Genomic DNA, 21,095 nt, shown 5'->3' with positions numbered 1-21,095 from the left:
TGATTTCTAGTTTGAGTGCTAATTTTCATTGTGTCCTTGTGACAACCTCGGGCAGAGATGAAGTCTCTTGTCGGCTTGTGAGTGCTAGTTTCATTGAGTCCTTGTGACTACCTCGGGCAGGGATGAAGTCTCTTGTCACGCCTTTGAGTGCTAGTTGAGATCCTGAATCTCAAATCGGGCAAGCTGGTTGTACTGCGCTATTTGTGTTTCGACCAATCTTACAGGTTTGTCAGTTACTGATGTCGCCCAGTACATCCTGCAGTTAGATGGGGAATGTGAGGCGTTGTCATTCTGGTTTTCGCATTCTGTGTGAGGGCGTCTAGAGGGCAGTATATTCCTGGCTGGCTCATTGTCTGGTGTTCTCGGCATGTGACCGGCGACGGAGAGTTGAAAAGCTTTCGGACATTAGTTTTGTTCCGTGCCAGGTTTTCATCTCTGTTCTTTTTTTCTTTTTCAGGACTCCCCCAGAAGACGACGACGCCCCAAGAGGACAGAAGATGACGGATACACGATGCTACAACAAGAAGACGCTGAACTCTGCAATCTTGAGAAAGTTAAGTTGATACACATGTCAATTACAATTAATCAAAGAATTGTTTGACTACTGAATGTTGTTCTTATTCTCATTTCGGCTAAATTTAATCGGAACAGGCCCACCATGATTAAGAAGATGACGAGAACACCAGGATGCTTCTCCTGGTCATGTCAATTACAATTAATCAAAGAATTGCGTTACTACTGAATGTCGTTCTTTTACTCATTCAGCTAAACTTGAATCTGGAAAGGCCCAGCATGAGATGCATAAGCCATCGAGATCCTACCGACAAGAAGTGACCACGGTAGACTCCAGCTTGAATTCAACTCAACAAAACACCAAGAGACCTTACGAAACTGAACCTGGTAGTCTTGATAAAACGCTAAGTTGATTTTTTATTTCAGGGTTATTTGATAATAGGAATATTGTATAGCTGACAATTAAAATGTAGGGTAATTATTAGTAGGCTTACTAGGATATAGGCAGTCAAATTGCCGAAACAAACTATAACTTAAACTATAGCTATATAGCTCAATAATTAATGGATTGTTTAAATATCTAGAATAAAGATGGATTTTAATGATGTGAAATTCTTCTAGGACAGACATTTCAGACCTTTACATGTAATGGTCCGCACGGCTGATCTCATATCCGGCCTTTTATTCTACCGTCACTAGTCTTAAACAGTGATGTATTATAAATGCTGCTAAACTTATTAATTATTGGGGTTTTAAACCGCAGTGAATTTTGATGAATTTTCCTTTACCAAAAACATGGCAGCCAGTATAATTCAAATTAACGTGTAAATTATTATCAATGCTCGTTAGGATCATCTGCCTCAAAGGATGTTCTTTTTTTCTTATTTCAGCTAAACTCTATCCTGGAAATAATGGTCTTCGATTGGTAAACGACAACCCGAAGTAGACAACTACTGATGCCGATGAAAACTGCCAGCAGCAGCGAGTTATCGCCCAACGATGGATTTCCTAAATAAATGATGGTGGATTTCTATCAACACTGATTCAGGAGCAGCAGTAGCGGATCCCATCAACACTCGAGGAGCTGCATGGACAATAGCGCATCTTAAAAACACTGAACCAGGAGCAGCAGAGACAATAGTGTATCTTATAAACACTGATTCCGGAGCAGATATTAGTTCATCTTATAAACACTGACTCAGGAGCAGCTAATGCACCTTATAAACACTCGAGGAGCAGCTAGTGCCTCTTATAAACACTTGAAGAGCAGCTAGTGAATCTTATAAACACTAAGGAGCAACAGAGACAATAGTGGACTTCAAATTATAGTAAAGTACTGATTTATTTTTTATGCTTCACACTTGTACAAACTGGTCTAGTCAGAAATGTAGTTCACAAAATCTACCAGATTACAGCCTTAATAATTGTAGTGGTAGATAGAATAGTTAAGTCAGGTTGGTGACGCTGTTTAATTGATTGCATCTACCGCCTATAGTTTCGATTCATAGGTCAGTTGAGTTGCACCTGAACTGAGATACAATATCAACATTTGTGAACTTAAGTTCAGATAATTTTCATACTTATTTATGCATAGCTTTGAATGTTTTGTGATAATGACATATAAACCTGTTCTCCATATCAGCCTGCCATGATTGGATGAATTGGTCTTTTAGTCTTCTATCAATCTTAGAAATAGTGATTCATTTTATACTTCCTCTGCGTGAAATAATGTGCTTAGCCTGAACGTTTAAGTAGTCAGGATTTTAAAAAGTTGTATGTGTGAAAATATGTCATAAATTTTAGACTTAACATAAAAGACGTAATTAGAGAGGTAATATGCGTTATATTCTCGTTTTTGGACTTCAATGATGTTTTAGAAATCACGACTTGGCCAAAAAGCGCGGGGCCGCACCTACAGTTCTGTACATACTGGCTATGCTTTTATAACATTTGTTTGGAAACCATTTTCTTTGATCTAGGAAATCATATACATGTATCTTATGATTTTTATGGACGACTGACCAGTACAGATGTTTTTATGGACCAACTGACCGGTGCGCCTTTAAAGTTGTACCAAACATTTTAGAGTAGATCGATGCATAACATTAACAGCTCGAGTTCACGTTGGACCATAATGTTAAGCGGTGTTCTGCGTACAAATGACTATTAACAGAACTGTATTATTATATTTGTACGCTTTCCAGAGAACTTGGCCAGGTTTATCTCTGGTTTTAGTGCGGGGAGCCGAGTCCATGGTTGTGGGCCATAGACGTTTCTGTTTTAGAGTCTATGGTTGGACCATGGATGTACAAACTCAAGTTTATAGTTTATGCGTCCATGATTGGACTGTTTTTGAAATACAGTCAACGTGTTTGAGGAGCGTACATTATAATCCCTCGAGCACAAATCTGGCATTATGTATAATTGTTGTATGAGAATAAATGTTTGTTTGAAATTTTTGATTTTATTTGTTTAGTTAATTAACTACTCTTAACTTTGTTTGAGTTCACCAGTCAGTGGTTTTCTATCATCTTCAACCTTGTCCAGCTTGAATGTATAGATTCAGTAATCATGTAACGTATACTAGTTATTTATGATATTATGTATTGTACATTTGAGAAAATATATATTCATTCATATTCACCTTTTGCGCCATCATCTGGTGTGAATGAGTCAAATTGTATTTTACATTCGATCTGGACAATTAGAAATTATTTTTTAGAATGATTTTAAAAATTAGCATAGTTGGTTCTGTTTTTCGTTCTCTAAAAAATGAAATATCAAGCATAGGCTATAGTGTCTTTTTATTAGCTCTGTACCGAAAAAAAATTGATTTCTTCTCAACTGAATGCATATTTGTCGATGTATACAGTCCATTTTAGACAGGCTTTAATTATTTAGTTAATGCTATTGCTAGGGCCTTGGTTCACCAAGAACCTGATGTGTGTGATGTACCACAGGTGGGTACACTAGGAGCAACGTCGTAGATCCTGTGGAGACGGCCACACTACAGGACTGGTTGAAGGGCCTTGGATGCTGTAGTGAGTCAAGTGTGATGCGTCTTCTTAGACCCATCCTGTCTAGATGCCCTGAGCTGAGGGGTTGGTCTGGGGTAGTTAGTTAGGCTACCTAAACAAGCTTATATATAATCAGATGATTCAGATGGATACCTGTCACGTTACGAGATGGACTTTTTCGTTACCACTGAAAAGTAGCGCTTCTAATAGCAATTTTCACTACTTTTATTTTTCTCTGTGACTTGAAGATCCAAAAACATGTTATTTCGTTTTTCTTCAAAACGTCAGAAAAATCAGTGAAAAAAGCGCTATTTTTCAGCTGCACCTGGTTCCATAATTTGATCTAAATATCAGATTCTGACACCGCACTAGAAGTCCAAAGCTTCGATGGTCTGGACTTTTGTTCGAAAAAAATATACAATTCAGTACAATAACCATACTCAAACGTGGTGAACGGGATAATAAGATAAAAACCCAAAATACACAATGATTCATTCAAGTCCCCAGCTGAGGGTGAACGTGTTCATTGAACACTGGCATTTATTAAATATTCTTCGATGTCTTTCTGTCAATTGATTCCGTTGTTGCATGTCTTAACCTAAAAACTTCAGAGTCCGAGTCCCCTCATCATATTCTAATGTAAAATAATCGAGACATAGAATCAAACACAATAAATATTATATTTCATGATTTCTTTCAGAAATACTTTCGTGACAACTCATCAGAGATTTTAATCCTACTATGGTGTGGGAGGCACTCACACTTGAAAACATGAAGCATCCAACAGCAAATTCTTTAGTTGACTTCTTCGTAAAACTTGGCCCCACGCACAGATTTTGATCCTGACCACAGCACACAGATTTTACCTCAATGAGAAACTAAAACAACAGCAAAAATTCTCAATTTTTTATGTACATTTTATTCCAACTCAGATTCAATTATGATGTCACATAATTACATGATGCAGATGAGACAAACATGTTTGGGCTGCACGTTGATGACAGTTAGCCTAATATAAGTGACATAGAGGGGGTTCCACGTCGATCCACGCATCACATCGGCATTTCCCCAAGACCGGCATTTTTCTTATCCTGTGATTCCGACCATGCCTTGTTGATCGTTCGTTTCATTTCGTCGTCGCCTTCCTCGTACATCTTTTTCATCAGGTTCATAATTCCGGCACTAGGGTCGCTGTCATCGCCGAGATTCGGAGCTGAGGCTGGGCTGAAAAAATAGTACGGCGGCTCATTATGTTTCATACCAACAATTTCTATTCATCCGGTTTTTGATTTGGTATCCTTTACAAACACATCACATCGTAATTTCAAATGGTAAGCATGGAACGATACTGTTAAAATTGATTTAGTTAAAAAATGGAGTCTCTTTTCTCTGATTCAAATGAGTTAAAATAGACTATAGCAATCCTTTAATACAGCATAAAATGGATATAAAAACGATGGTTTATTCAAACTGAACAGTTTCAGAAAATCCTGTTATTTCTGGGCTTAACTCAACTTACGTGTCGGTTTTAGTTTTGGTGACCGGAGTGACATTTTCCCACTTCTTTCCGGCATCTTGTTTCTTTAACATCAACAATATGCAATCAGTTTTTACCTGCAAAGAATCGATGAGATATTGCAGAAATACACAAAATATCAATTTCTTCCAGTTCCATTTACTTTTTCTGGGTCATATATTTCTTCCTACAACACAAAACTCCTTACAAAACATTAGAACAGATCAGGATTTTAGAATATTCCAGAACTTGATAGTACAACTCTAACCATATGGAACTTTCTGGAAAGAATCCAGATTATAAAAGAACATTCTGTAAAATACTACTCTTTTGAATCTCTTTCCGATTCTTAATAAACTATATTAATTTCAAACTATTAGCAAGCAAGCAATATCTATGTTATTTCAAACTCTTAGCAAGCAAGCAATATCCAGTTCATTATCGTCTAAAATACTACAATTCTTCTGACCACTTTTAAATGTGTATAAACTGGGATATCCAAGTGTGGCTATTCTACTATTACACCATCAGTAGGATCTAACTTACTTTGTGGTAACTACCGCTGGGAGAAATGTTACTGTGCAAGTTTCCAATTGATAAACAATGATTTTCCCCGTTCAAATTGTTTACTTGCAATTTTACTGATCTAAAATATCGAAAAAGATCCATTTTTATTGCATTATCAAAATACAAACACTGTCCACCAGTTTTTTCTAATTTCATACCTTTCAGTGAAATTTGAAACGACTTGGTCTTTTTCTAAATTCTGAACACCGTTGAGAGTGACGTATATTTTGAAAAATTTGTCCGATTGATCCCAGCCTATGAAAACGAAATAAGACGTATTTGCATGTACTTAAGTAGGTAGCGAAAGTGCAGAAATTTGGATTCAACTGATCTAGAATAAGCTACAAGTTTTTCATACCATAATTAGTGATTGTTTTGGAACAGCCTGAACTAACAATAGGAGTAGTAGCTTTCTTCACCGACTCAGATGCGTTTCCATTTTTGGATTCTTCTTCTAACTTCTTTGAAAGTTCCGTCTCGAGCTTTCGTACCTCAATGCTCAGCAGTTCTTTCACTCGTTTACGTTGGGCGTCGGTCAAGAATTTTTTCAATTCGTCTACATCAGCTTTTAACTAATTAGGAATATGGAAAAAAAATAATCGAACTTTCAGTTTGGATTTTAATTCAGGATTCGAACCCAAATCCCCTCACATGGCAATCATTTTCTTCACGAAAAATGCTATATCTGGACAGTACTGCTATTTATTTGCTAATTTCTTATTTTGGCTATCATCTTATCGATATTCGTACCTCGGTTGTTGTGTATGATGACATATTTCACTTTACTAGCGGCGAAATTTAACTAAATGCACCTTTCTTTCGTTTCGATAATTTCGATACTGGCACGTGAGGATTTCCAATTAAATTCAATAATAACTTTATTTATGGCATTGAGATCAATTCAATTTTTCACTATATTTATCATATTGCGAAACTCGAATTAAAAGAATATTGGGTTTGAGTTAATGGCTAACTTTTAATGAAAAAATTTAATATGAAACTTACAAAATACCGAGGCGCAAAAACATGAATCAACTTCACAAAAAATGGGAATCCATATGTTTATTGAATACTACAACACAGCCAAGTGCGCGGAGGATTGAAATTATTAAAAATCTTATGAAGATTATGCCAAAATTGACTTTTTGACTAAATTGACTTGAATAAGTTAAGTTAAAACTGGAATCGATCCGCATTAGGGAAGTTGTGAATGAAAATCGGTAGACGGCGCTCCGCTCGATTATAGCTGTCGCGGATTGATTGGGTTGGGATAGATAAACTAGTTTTTAATCGACGAAAAATACCCATATCAACAACCTACGGGTCACAATGTGTCAATAAATCAATACCCAATCGATATTTGCATGCAAGAGCCCCGAAGTTTAACGTTTAAATTGGGTCGTCTAATAAGTGAAGGCGTTCATTCATCAATCATGGCTTCAAAATCTATCGTTAAATTCGTTATTTTCCTGGTCGCTGTGTTCGGCCTGCATATTTACACCGGACTGTCAATCGGTTTATCCGTTCTGGCTGCGTTCGTAGGGTATCTGTTAACTGGTGGATGGAAATACACGTGGATCGTTATCCGTACGGCACCGAGGGATGGGCGGTAAGTCGTCACTGACACTTGTAATATTGGAAACGAAGTGGCTACTCGTACGGACCCGTACGAATAATTCCATAGGCTATTCGTACGCACCCGTCGGATAACTCTGGAATTATGTATACGGGAAGGGATAGGGTTAGGGTAAGGTGAGGATATATGTAGTTAAAACATTCGACCGACTGTCAGCGAGCTCGGTGGTCTAGTGGTACAATGCTGCGCTAGTAATTTGATGGCCCGGGATCGAGTCTCGCTCTATCCGCTATTTTTCTCTAATTCTATTCTCCACACTTTCCTTGAATTTTCTAAGTCGTGCACCTCTGTACGCATGCGCGGCGTTAATCGGCCAATCAGCGACAGTTATTAGCGTACAGATCCTAGTCCCGTACGAATAGTCTCCAGAGTAATCCGTACGGGTCCGTACGAGTAGCCACAGCGTACTGGAAAAACCGACGTTCTACTTTCACTATCTCATCATACAGTCATCTCCTTGTACCCGAGTCACCTCGTACCGGATCCACTTATACCCTCGTTTAAGTTTTGATGTACCACTGTGCTTAGTTAGTTACCTAATCGTTGGTGGTAAGCTTTTTATAATCGGATGGGCTTATACCACCGTTAGGGATGACAAGGGCCAAAACACGGTTTAAAAAAGTAACACTTCAAAAATATACTTTCTATTCACTTCAGTCCACAATTAATGGCTTAATTCACAAACTAACACAGGTACCTTTCGAAATAATCCAATTTTGATGTATGTTGTTTGTGAAAATATCCGATCGTGAAACTAAACCACAGACAGGTTACTGACTACACTGTGCTCAACTTTGGTCTTTTAACCTGATTAAGTTTCTCAACATTTTATAAAGCGTCTTGTTCGTATCAACAAAAAACTACATGTTTTAAGATCCTTATCCCAAAAAGGGTTTTTCACAGGAGTAAAAAATACCTACTTTGTTGCGTGTATATCATGTTGCGAAAAGAAAATCATGTTTTTTGCTTTGATATGAAACACAAGAGGAATCATAGCCTTTATTCAAAAATTAAACAAGGAAATAAGTTTTTTGAGTAGGTGAGGTGAATAGCTTGTCGAATGCAGCGGTAAGTTGTCCACTATTTACGGTACAAGTTGTCAAAATACAGGGACATGTTATCAGCAATAGAGTACGAGTTGACGCAGTTACAAATTGACCTGCTTTCTCTCTGTTTCACTATCTCTTAAAGCGATTATTGTTCTCGCGTTTATATTTCCAGTGGTTTGTTACATCTGTTGCGCAACAAAATCCGAATGAAGCGTTACATCAAGAACAACTACACCGTGCCGATAATCTTCGGCGAGACGGTCAAACGCCACGCGAAGAAAATCGCGTTCATGTACGAAAACGACCGCTGGACGTTCGAAGACGTCGATAATTTCTCGAACGCGATCGCGAATTATTTCCACGAGTCCGGCTACCGGAAAGGCGACGTCATCTGCGTATACATGCAGTCGCGACCCGAATACGTTTGTTTGTGGTTGGGATTGTCGAAGATCGGCGTCATCCCCGCGTTGTTGAATTACAATCTGAAATCCGATTCGCTGATGCACTGTATCAACGCGGCCGACGCCAAAGCCGTTGTTTACGGTAGCGATTTAGGAGAAGGTAAAAATAGGGTGGCCACTTAACCTGGAATTCGGGGAAAAGTCGGGGAATTTTGTAAAAAAGCTAAAAATCACGGGAATTCATTGAGATTGCTAGATCGCGAGTCTTTAGCACGATAAAATTTGAATAAACCTAAAAATTGTCCTTCTTTTAGGACCTTATTTTTTTTCCACCGTGATAAACTTAACAGTACAATTTTGATTAAACTTAAAAATTGTCCTAGATAACTGCTCTATAAAAAGTTGAACCTTGGAATTGTCCTGATATGCCTTAGCATGATAACTGCAGAATAAAAACTTGAGAATTAAACCTTAAAATTATACTTATTTAGTATAATTACTAGTTGCCTTCTGATACTGCACTACAAAATTGTGCATTCAGCATGAAAATTGACCATCCTAAGGTAGAAAGCCTTGTGATGATACTTAAAAATCAACCTTGAATCACAATGATAATCTTGAGAATGATTTTACTGTTTTGTTTTTCAAGCTATCAAAGATGTTCAGCCATCGTTGAGTCGAGGCGTTCAGATATATTGTTATTTCGGACAATACAATAGTACTGATATAATGGTACCAGGCGCTCAAGATCTCGGTCCCCTGTTGAAACGAAGCCCCACTCATAGTCCACCTCAACCGGATTGTAAATTCAAAGGTAACGAACGAATTTAATTTCGGAAATACTCACAATCTATAATCTGATCTTAACTGGGCCGCCAGATTTTGTGAGAATCGTAAAAATTCCAGTTTTTAGCGGAGTAAGGGGTATAGGAATGATGTAGATTTTGAATTGAAACTAAGTTGATATCTTGAATAAAGTGTGCCCAAGTCAAAGATGATAAAGTTCTTAGCTTGCTGTGGCTTGGCGGTTAAAGCCATCAGTCTTTCTTGTCAATCCTGGTGCTCAAACGTTGGCTAAAAGTTGCCACTATGTCACCTATACACTGGTTAACTCCAACCAAATTTTTAGCAACTGGCCCCTGGTGGTAACAGAATTATTTCTCGGAGAGCGTTCTCCTGCATATGGGATGAAGAAGGTTTAAAGATTTTTTTAAATTCAAAATTGAGTTGGTTCAGAGTACTGATTGTTTACTGACCGCCTCTATATGCTTTTATTAGCTGCATATGCTGTTTGTAGAACTATTTGTTGATGTTCATGTGTTGTTTATTGTAGATTGTTTGTTTTACGTTTACACGTCAGGAACAACGGGACTTCCTAAAGCGGCTGTCGTTGCTCATTCGAGGTAAATGCGATATTGATCGAAGAATTGTAAGATAATACCGGTATTGTTATTGTTACGAATTCAGGAAAAATCAATTCATTGTCATTTATTGAAGACTTTTACATCAACATCAAAAGTTGCTCAAAAGTTGGATGAAGTTAGCCAGCATATAAATACTTTGGTAACAGTGCAATTTTAATTGTCACTAGTCGACTGGTTATCGTTTGAACGACTGACCTCAGTAGTCTGCAGCCACCCTTGAGTTATAGATTGTATGAGAGGTGGTTCCGAGGCTGCATTATTTGGATCAAAAAATGTTACTGAAATATTTAATGTGTCTTATTACGATTATTTGAGTGGCTCGATAGTAGAATAGCCACATTCGAGATAATAAGATTAAAACGCACTAAATACAGATTCAAAAGATACAACATATCTAGAGACATTTCATTTGCACCTTAGAATAATCCAACTTTTGATTTGTATTATTATTCATTGTTTTCTGTGATTCGTTTAGGTATTTCTATATGGCGGATATGGTGAATCGAATGTTCGGGGTCAGACATGATGATATCGTGTACGACATGCTTCCGCTCTATCACACTGCTGGTGGTGTACTGGGTACCGGGCAGGCGATACTGCACGGCTGTACGGTGGTCATACGTCAGAAATTCTCTGCCAGCCAATTCTGGGACGACTGCGTCAAATACCAGTGTACAGTAAGTGCTTTGATGATCGATGCAAGTAATGATAGTTAATACCTAAAACTCCTTGATTCCCTAAAAAATCCTTCCAAACCAAAAATGCTTTTATAGGTGCTTGAAATTGTTTTCATATGGACAAAACTCCTTTTAAACTCCTTCGATTTTGAGAAATAGGTTTTTTGAAATTCTTGTTTAGTTTCGTTTTTGTACAGAAAATACTTACCTCAGTTCCTAATTCAGTAACAGCTTAATTAGGTGAAAAAATTCCACGTGCCAACAGTATTGATTTAGGGTTTTAGTGTAAAGATAAAGATGTGCTTACAAAACCTCTGAATAACCGGTTTACCAAGATAAACGGTACCGATTTATAGGAGTCTACAGTAATTTGGATATGAAAATGATGCAGACAATTCCTTGAATTTGAACTTTCTCTTTGGAAACTCATCATATCCTTGAATGACTGATATGTTATATGATAAGATGTTGTTATAGGTTGCTCAGTATATTGGTGAGATATGTCGTTATTTGCTCGCTCAGCCGCAACGTCCATCGGAGAAACAGCATCGCGTACGCATGATGTTCGGCAACGGATTACGTCCGCAAATATGGGAGGAATTTACGAAACGATTCGGCATCGAACAAATCGCTGAATTCTACGGCGCGACTGAAGGCAATGCGAACGTCTGTAAGTATGAAATCATTTCAGCTTTAATGCATTCGCTGTCAAATTACGAGATATCTCGTGGTTCCGGCGTCTGCCATCATTTCCACTACGAGTTATCTCATAGCTGATCCTTCTCATTCACTGTTAGATATTTGCACTGTTCCTGAATAAACTCTGCACATGTCACGAAGAAAATACAGTACATCCAAAAATGTTCTTTAACCTTTTACCCAGCAAACGAAATAAGCTTGTACATGTCTGAGTTAAGGTTTTGACTGCAGCTAATCCCCCCCTGGATTTACTCTCTCATTCTCTGCGTTTCAGTGAATATTGATAATACAGTTGGTGCAGTAGGTTTCAACACGAGAATCGCTCCGTTCCTCTACCCGATCACGTTGATTAAAGTCGACCCGCAAACTGGAGAACCGTTACGAGATCGACGTGGATTGTGTATCAAATGTGGAGCCGGTAAGAGAGACTGAAAAAAGTGTCTATTTTCAAAAAAGTTAAAAAACAGAGACTGAGTACAGTCACCTGTTGATAATCCGCCACGCTGTGACAAAAGAGCACCCACCAGGTATCACTAGTGTGCAAAAGGACATGGATACCAGATTTTTTCGCGGATTTTATTGAAATCTATCCATATTATTTCTCAAATTCAAAAGGAAATTAAAATGTAAGATATGGACCCTTCGCGATCAGCAGATTTGATTTGCCTGATATTTCAAGTCGGAGACTGAAAATCTAGATGAAATTTTATTGAAAAGAAAAACAAAATTCAGTTTGTTGTCCTATGGGTATTGGTAGGCATGCTTGGCCGGAAAGTAATTGTGGGTCTCATTGCTTGAGTTATAGTAAAAAACGCTGAAACGATAGACTGAATTGGTCAAGATTTTCGAGTGCTGACTAGTCATATATTTCAACTACATATTTCAAAACCTTTCTCATTTTTCTGTATAAATGTATTGTTTTGAACTGTTGTTAGGTGAGCCCGGTGAGCTGGTCGGTAAAATCATTCAGTCAGATCCAGTGCGTTCGTACGATGGTTATGTTGGTAATACTGGCGCCACTACAAAGAAAGTAGCGAGGGATGTCTTTCATCGAGGAGACATGGCCTTCCTTACAGGTGAGTTCATATCTCCAAAAAACTCCTTGCTCATTAACCGCCTGCTTCAACTGAGAGGCTGAATGGTCTTTCGCATACCGGTATTGATTTCATAAACATAGGGTTCATAGGCTTAAATGCTTGTGGTAGCAGTCAGTCATTCACTGGTCTGTCATCAATCCAGGGTTCATGTGTTTGAATCCTGGTGCTAGCAATCAGTCTTTCACATACTGGTCTTTCATTAATCCAGGGCTCGTGGTCTTAGCAGTCAGTTAGTCAGTTGAAGAATAGACTTTTATAAAAGATACAAAATCAGAAATAGTAACAGTCCAAAACCCACCGGGCGTACTGTATATGACAAAACTTTTGAATCGCTTCCGGAATAATACATAAAGCTTTGAAGCCTTAGTTTGTGTTTTATAGTTTCAATTATTCTTATTCGGCAGGTGATTTACTGATCATGGACGACTACGGTAATCTATTCTTTAAAGACAGAACGGGTGATACGTTCAGATGGCGCGGAGAAAACGTATCGACTTCCGAAGTGGAAGCGACCGTTATGAATATCATCAAACTAAAAGATGCCGTAGTTTACGGTGTCGATGTTCCAGGTACGTAACGAACATCAGTCAAGGCCGGCAAGGCTTAGATCTAAGCCCCGCATTAGGCCATTTTAGATCTATAGCCAATCTAACAACTTAGGACCGTTGAAGAAAAAGCTATGATATTGTTGAAAATCCTAAGAGAATAATGACATTTTGACTCGATTGCTTTGAGCAATTTTCCTAATTTTAATTTTTCTTGCAGGATCGGAAGGTAAAGCCGGTATGGTAACGATAGTCGACGAGGCTGGCACGCTAGATTTGAATCACCTCGCGTCTGCTTGTAGTAAAGCATTGCCACCCTATGCAAGACCATTGTTTGTGAGGATTAAAGATCACATCGAAACCACAGGTTAGTCGCTATATCTAGCGCATTAGTAATTTCATTCCAAAACTGGTCGTGAATTTCAAAACTGTTTTAAGAAGATTAGTTGATTTGCTATAACAGAGCTGTCAACCATCTCTGATGGTGGATGTTTTGCTGTATCTGATAATATTATCTTCTCAAGGAAAGTGAAGATTCGATTGGTGCCTCCTTGAAAATGTCCTTACTTCTGCGAAGACCGTATCAGCTCATTAGTAGAACAAAAGTAGCTGAGACTAGTCTTTGATGATCTTGAATATTGGCTATTTAATTGGAGCCAGTAGAATCTGATGAATTTTTTTAGAAAAATATTACCGGTAAAATTTTTGTCGTACATGCCTGTTATGTATATTTCACAGGAACATTCAAACTGAAGAAAGTCGACCTGAAAAAAGAAAGTTACGATCCGAATTTAGTGAGCGATCGCCTATACTATTTGGATATAAGAGCAGGCGTGTATAAGCCGTTAGATAATGCAGCTTACGCGGATATATGTTCCGGAAAAATACGTCTATAATGTTCCTAGAAAATATACCATCTGTGAAATTATAGTTACCTTTTAGATACATCGATCTATGGAAATCCCCAACGCGGCAGCCATTAATGAAATTGAATTTCAGAAATCAGTGGTAAATTGAAAATCTCCCTATGATAATTTGAAGTGCCAGATTTATGAATTTTTCAAAGATTCTAGTTCGAAAAGATTAAAAGATGATCGTAGTCAAGCATTGAGCGATTAAAAATGTTGAAAAAGCATTGATCAGAAGCAAATTTTTCAATAGCCGCTTCCTTACTCGTTAACGGTCAACCCGGAAACTGCTCACTGTGAATTCTAGGAGAGTCTTTCTATTTCTCCGATTCATAACTCGGTTGGTTTCCAGGGACCGGTTCCATAGTCGAAAAGTGGTCTTAAATCTTAAGTTGTGTTGTTAGCTATGGAACAAGACAGTCTGAGACTGGTCTTAAGTCTTAGCCATGATTGGAACCGGTCCCAGTTGATTTAAGTTCAAGTTTCAATTAAGTTTATAGCTACATAAATTTGATGTCTTAACCAGTTAACCCTTTCAGTGTGTCTACAGCGCAGTGCGGTGTATAAATCAGTGATAGACTTTGCTAGTACACTGCACTGCGGTGTATTGATGTAATCAGTAATTAGTAATTATCTCTCTTGAAAAAAGGCAGCACCTGTCAAACATAGTGAAATTCTAGTAACTAACGATAAAGTGCATCCCGGTGTAGACGCACTATGGTGGTATTCCCGTTATTCAACACACTAGGGTGGAATTTTAAAGATTTTCAAATTATCTTCAGTTCTATAGGGTATCAATTAGTCAGCACTGAAAGGGTTAAAGCTTTAAGCTATCGAGTAAGGTGCAGTCTACTAGGCATGTACGTTGATGTTTCTAGGTCACTAATGAGTCAAATCAGGCATTTATCCACGATTCATTTGAATTTTCCGCCATTCTGTATAAGTTTTTAATTTAGGATATTTGTTTTTTAACGTATGTTCGTTTATACTAAGTACTATTGAATAGCTAGTTTTCTATGTATGTATAGGTTATAAACCGATTGATGAAAAAGATATTTCCGATGCCGGTCATAATCTTTAAAAGAACCGGCAAATCGTCCGCGAACGCGTGTAATGACGCGATGTGATTGGTCGAGGACAATTTGCCGGGTTGCAGCTAGTCAACCTCGTGTACTATAGAGTCACAATAGATAACCCTCGTATATATACATGACAGTTCAATCAGACACACTTTAAACATGAAGATGAAACTACCAACGTTTCCAATCTTTTTACTAAGCATTTACAAAATCGTTTTCAATGTGTTGAAAAATCATTTTTAACAGACACTGACCTAAGTCCTTGACTGCATTTGATTGTTAGTGTCTGCAATTTTCACTTGAAATGATTGAAGTGTCCAGTATTACATGTACCCTATTGTAATCGTTACTTTCGGACTACATTTGTTGAATATGATAATTTTGCCTGTTCAAATGATTTATTTTACAGTCAAACTCGCTGAAATCGTCAAAGCTGGGCCCCCTCATTATGATGACAACTTACACTTAGTAAATCGAATTAATTGGAAATAAGCAAATTGGTACTCAAAAATAACGACAACTAACAAAGCGATGAATAATATAAATAATGACAACTTAACCGATTTTGACTGTATTAGAGAGAGAGCGCTGTTTAATATGCTGGTTCCAGTTCCACAGTTGTGAGTTAGATTTGACTCTTAGAGTCAAAACATTCAAAATGAACTGATTTTAACTCGGGAGTTAAATCTTTAACTCACCAGTGAGGAACTAGACCCAGAATGAAAACATTGAACCTGATCCTTTTACATGTACTTTAGTCTCTCCGTTTAACTGGACCCGGTTTCACAGTTGGTCATGATTAACTGTAAAGCCTGGCGCACACGAGGCAATTTTCAGTCGCCGGTTGCTGCGACCGATTTTTGAGCAACCGTTGAGCAATCGATCGCTAGGTGTCGCCCGTATGCGACCACTGGCGACAGAGAGGCGATTATCTTTTGTGCCAAACATTTTTATCATGTGACTCGTCAAGATGGGCACGCTACTAACCCGGGTGATGCCGTATTTGGAAGTATCACATGATAATTATTCATTTAGTCATTGGCTAGGTTGATGCGGTGCGCGTTGCTTGGCGTCTCCAGCTACCGCACACGGGCAACTCCCGTTGAATATAGCAATTTTCCGTCGCCCAATATCAAATATGTTTGATATTGGGCGACACGGAGCAATTCCTTTCAACAACGAGCAATCGCTGTCGCCCCTTGCCGCAAACAAGCGATTTTTTCATTCGACGTCGGGCGGTTGCTCGAGAATTGCTCGAAACTGTCGCCCGTGTGCGCCGGGCTTAAGTCTGATCCTCGGTTAGAATTTGACTCTGTTTGGTTAATTTTAACTCTAAGGTCCAATCTGGCCGACAACTATGAAACGGATTTTAACCTTAAAATTTTACTCTGGGTTAAGGGATTCGATCCTTGAGTTGAAATTTAACTCACAACTGTGGTACTGGGTCCTGTACATCAGATACATGCCCTATTTTACTGTCAATGATATTTGTTATATGGGCAGCTATTCACGCATATCATTAATGGTAGGCCTATGTTGTTGTTGTGTCGATAGGAACGCAGTAGACTGCGCTTGATGTGGGTGTTTTTGTCGCGACTCGAGCGAGATATCCGGGTTAGATATGGTATATGGTAGATGGCATTTTCATTACCCGTATATAGGATCAGGAAGATATTTCATCAAATATCCTATTTAAACAGTTATATCCAAGTTGGTCGGATTTGATTGACACAGTCTACTGTACACTGTTTATTTAAAAGCATTCCGCGTGCGTTTGTACATGTTTGTACGTTTACTTTTTCATAAATTCATTTATTCAGGAATGGATTTGTACGGCAACGTTGCCTGCGCAATTCGCACTTATATTTATAAGCATGGTCATGTGGTATTGAAAGCGTGTAAATATGGGAGTCTAGTTTCTCACTAACGAATTCTAGTCCTTTGAAATATGAAAATAGATGAACGCAGCAAAAGTCCTTTATAACGACGCTGTTGGGAATTATGAAAAAATAGCGCTATAATGAATAGTATTTCCGTTGTAATTTGAGTAAGATTGGCATCAGTTAATGCTTTATGGCGTTATAAAGGACTTGGACTGTAGTGCAACCTTGTCATAATGATGTAACGATTCATCTGATGTAGCAAACTAAGGATTTTGACTCAAATATTAAGAAAATGTAATTGATTCCAACGAACTGTGTTCCCCTGAAGTTTGTGACGAGGTTCAACTGTTGTGTGTGAACATTAAACAGATTTTCTAGTCTCTCGAAGTTTGTTGATGACAAGATTCCATTTCGCTACTATATATAGTAGATTTCATACAGCTGGGATCCTTTCAAGTTGAATTATCACCTTACTCGTGAAGTCACCGGTCCCGATTTAGTCAAGAATGTCTACTATTGTATCAACAGAACCTGTATAGATATTGTATATTAACAATGTTAAGTATATGTACATGTATAGGGAGGTCATCCATCAGGTAACTTAGACATTACTCCTGGGGAACGGGCCTATGCTGTATCAATACTGGTGATGCTTGTGAAAGAGATGGATGACCTTGAAAAAAAGAAGGGCATTTTCCTAGTGAGAAACGAAAAATGGAACCAGTTTCAAAGTTGGGCCACTCTGGTGAAAATCGGACAACTTTGAAACTGGATTCTGAAGTTTCTATTCATTTTGAGTTTTGTGTTGTGAACTTACTTACCGAAAAGACAATAACGAATATTTTGTTTAGTTTATATTTTAGATGCTATTTTAACTACATAGTTTGATTGTCTATTACTATTATTATGATTTTGTACCAAAATGTAAAATCTTTAAATATATTAATTAGATACCGAGGATATACGAATTATTGTTTAAAGACAGCTGTGAAAAAAAAAATAAAGATTTGTGTGCTTGAAGAATAAAGAAAACTCTTCTGGTTTCATCACTGGTCCGCCAAGTAATTTTTAGGTATTCTAAAAAAGGACAAGACAAACTCTCATTCAAATTCAGCAGTTATTGTTATCGTGTTGAATATCTAATTACAGTAATGAACGATACAACAATATGACGGTGTTTAAAGTTCATCGACATATCGAATCTGAATCCCAATAATCAATTATCATTCATCTACGCTGAGAAGAGATACATCACAGTTTATCCGTGGTGGCTATAATTACAGGTGACGGCCAATATGACGCATATGAACATAACTCGTGGCGTAGGTTCGAACAACCACTTTACCATTTTTCAAACGGTTCGTTGAATCATGGAAGTGTAATGAGTTACATTTATTACACTTCCCTGGTTGAATCAGGGAGGTGGGGTTGAATCAGGGAGGTGGGGTTGAATCGAGGAACTATTGTCGGAGGCTGAATCCTAACACAAGGAGAACGTTTTCCAGTGCCCAACGGCAATTTTTCAGGGCAATCTTCCACCCGCAACTATGGGAGGCTGCACAATTCTTAGCTAACAATCCTCTTTAATGTCACCCAAGACAGTCCCTGAAAATTGCATCCTTTGTTTCTCTGTGCTCCTGCCAGTGTCAGCTCATCCATCGACCCTGCCAGTCATGCTTGAATGCGCCAATTTTGAGTGTATGTACATGACAAATTGTCCAATTTATAATTGTTTATCATAATCAATTCTTTGAGGAGTCGCATTTGTTACGCTTTTTGTTTTGGATAAGCCCCATCGGGTACTTTATTCATGTCCACTCGTAGCCCACTTTCCATATGTCGTCTGTCAACTTCTCGAGTCGCTAAACATATGACTGTAATAACGAGTATCGTAATTACAAGAGAAAGCAATCCGATCCCTAAAAGCACTGCGCCTAGGATGGCTACAATTTTGGTCGTCGAATTTACCGTGCTGTTTATATCATTGCCATAAAAGGCTAGAAGAACGGCGCCTACAGTGATGAAGACGATAGCTATCAGAATTCCGGCGATTATGCAATGGATAGTTCGACGTACTATCTTCTGAAATTTCTTCATCACTGGGTTCTCGATATCGGGACCCACTTTGAAATTGCAGCAGCAGCCCCCCATGATTGCTTGAGTCAATTTTCCTTTTCGGGTGTAAACGAATGTGGTAAAAATGTAGATCTATCAATCTCCGTCTCGATCACTGAAAACTAAAGAAAAAAAACCATTAATATCAATATGATTATAACTGCCCCAGAACATTACAAGCTAATTCATCAGTCGAATTGACACGATATTGCAATTGAATCACAATGAAAAAAGACTCAGAATTAAAGTACTTTTGGGAATACAAGTAATTTCAAATTACCTGATTCTTGCCCAATGATACGTCGGAGTTATTGTTTTTGTCAGACAACCTGATGAATTCCTAGGATTAAAAGCTAATGATGGTGATTTCTTGATCATGAATAACCCTACAATAAAGAAGGAAGACTAGCTCAGAATGAAAGTATTTTTGGGGATTATACGTGTATTTATAGGCCTACGTAATTTCAAATTACCAAATTCTTGCCCAATGATATCCAACAAATTACTATATTTTTTTTGTAATGGGCAACCTGAATTCCTAAGGTCGATATGACGAAAGATTTCTTGCTGAAGAAACATATAACTGTTGTGTATTGGAGAAAATCTTACCTTCGTCACGCGTAATTTACTTCTCTCTCTTAGATTATGGTTGTTGATATTAATCACTCATTCGTTCCAAGCGGTATCCAGGTATATTATACACATTCTGTGCAATGGCCTAATTTACGACCACTGTGACACATTTCTTTTTTGCTTTGAATATTTTAAGACGTCTCCTTTCATTACGTGCAATAGAAAGGAATTCTTTCTACATGATTTCGACATCAAAGACGTTTCTTGGCGAATTGAGCTTGTGGTAACGAGATTTCGATGACGTTTTAGTTTTGTTTTTGGTTTTCTTCGGAGAACAACGTTGATATCTTGGAATATACTACATTTCAGAATAAACTCAACGAAACAAAGACAGATCGATACGAATTGCTTGTCATATGTATTTATGTAATGTAATCTATATCTTATGACAGAGAGGTTTTTTGAGTATAATGTAGTCACGATAAGAAAGAATCTAATTTTGGCACGTTAAACATCGAGAGCAATAAATCTTGTACGTTTTCACTCTCTTCATCATTCGTGCGTCTCCCTTCTACGCACAGAACGCGATTAAAAGGCACAGCGCCCCGACACCTAAAAGCACTGCGCCCAGAATGGCTATATTTTCATTCGTGGCATTGCTGTAAGCGGCCAGAAGAATGCCACCAACAACGATGAAAACAATGGCTACAAGAAACCAAGCTATCATGCAATAAGTAAACCGGCGATACATCTTTTCTATGTAATGTTTCATCAGCGGAAAGTTTTCGATTTCAGGTGTCACCTTCGGATTGACTCAGCATTTCAACATGTTAACTCGATATAATCCTTTTCGGATGTTTAGTTTGCGCCAGCGGAGGAAACTGTGATTTTTGAGTCAACACGTGGACTAGTATAACCTTGTCGACGTGTTATCCGTCACCAACAAAAACCTAGAAAAATACGTCTAAATTATGAATCCGATAAACTGGGAAAACCGTCCAACTGTTCACTATATTAACAATGATCTTTAAAAAAAATCTTACCTTAATAATTCATAGTTTTTTTTATTAAGTTCAATCAATTTTTTGAATCACACTTTGAATGGTATATATATATCGTTTTTTACAGATAGGCCTACACATAAATATATGTACTTGTGCGCCGCTACACTTGTTTTTCTGTTTTCTTAGTCTTAGGTTATTCTAAGACCTCGTTTCATTACGCGCTCCTCAAACAATTATTTGGTGTATGATAAAAAACACGTTCTTTCTGTATGATTTCATGCCACACGTTCACAGTGAAGTTTTGTGTTATTTATTAATGTTTGGCCCATCGTGAAATTGAAGGTATTCAGTAAACACTTATGTCGTCTGCCAAACCCTGTTTCTTATTGGTT

At 37.9% G+C, this 21,095-nt stretch overlaps 2 protein-coding genes and 1 long non-coding RNA gene across 3 annotated transcripts; 1 reads left to right on the top strand and 2 right to left on the bottom strand.

Annotated features, from left to right (window-relative positions):
- Positions 1-4,426: 4,426 nt before the first annotated feature.
- On the bottom strand, positions 4,427-6,467 carry LOC141907978 (calcyclin-binding protein-like). The gene is made up of 6 exons (XM_074797717.1): positions 6,364-6,467; positions 5,972-6,185; positions 5,772-5,868; positions 5,593-5,692; positions 5,050-5,144; positions 4,427-4,754 (listed from the first exon to the last, which is right to left on the bottom strand). The coding sequence occupies exons 1-6, from the start codon at positions 6,385-6,387 to the stop codon at positions 4,583-4,585; spliced, it is 702 nt and encodes a 233-aa protein (XP_074653818.1). The 5' UTR covers positions 6,388-6,467; the 3' UTR covers positions 4,427-4,582.
- Positions 6,468-6,854: 387 nt separating this feature from the next.
- LOC141907976 (long-chain fatty acid transport protein 4-like) lies at positions 6,855-18,021 on the top strand. The gene is made up of 11 exons (XM_074797716.1): positions 6,855-7,222; positions 8,471-8,859; positions 9,349-9,513; positions 10,033-10,102; positions 10,599-10,800; positions 11,278-11,470; positions 11,774-11,917; positions 12,435-12,575; positions 13,001-13,165; positions 13,362-13,508; positions 13,880-18,021. The coding sequence occupies exons 1-11, from the start codon at positions 6,978-6,980 to the stop codon at positions 14,035-14,037; spliced, it is 2,019 nt and encodes a 672-aa protein (XP_074653817.1). The 5' UTR covers positions 6,855-6,977; the 3' UTR covers positions 14,038-18,021.
- Positions 18,022-18,959: 938 nt separating this feature from the next.
- On the bottom strand, positions 18,960-20,020 carry LOC141907977 (uncharacterized). The gene is made up of 3 exons (XR_012619567.1): positions 19,736-20,020; positions 19,407-19,512; positions 18,960-19,248 (listed from the first exon to the last, which is right to left on the bottom strand). It is a non-coding gene; the product is annotated as an uncharacterized LOC141907977 (long non-coding RNA).
- Positions 20,021-21,095: the final 1,075 nt, after the last annotated feature.

Source organism: Tubulanus polymorphus, chromosome 7 (assembly GCF_964204645.1).
Source record: "Tubulanus polymorphus chromosome 7, tnTubPoly1.2, whole genome shotgun sequence".
In the NCBI taxonomy this organism is placed as follows: domain Eukaryota; kingdom Metazoa; phylum Nemertea; class Palaeonemertea; order Tubulaniformes; family Tubulanidae; genus Tubulanus; species Tubulanus polymorphus.
Note: the sequence above shows the minus strand (reverse complement) of the source record. Positions and strands in the feature narration are given on the sequence as shown.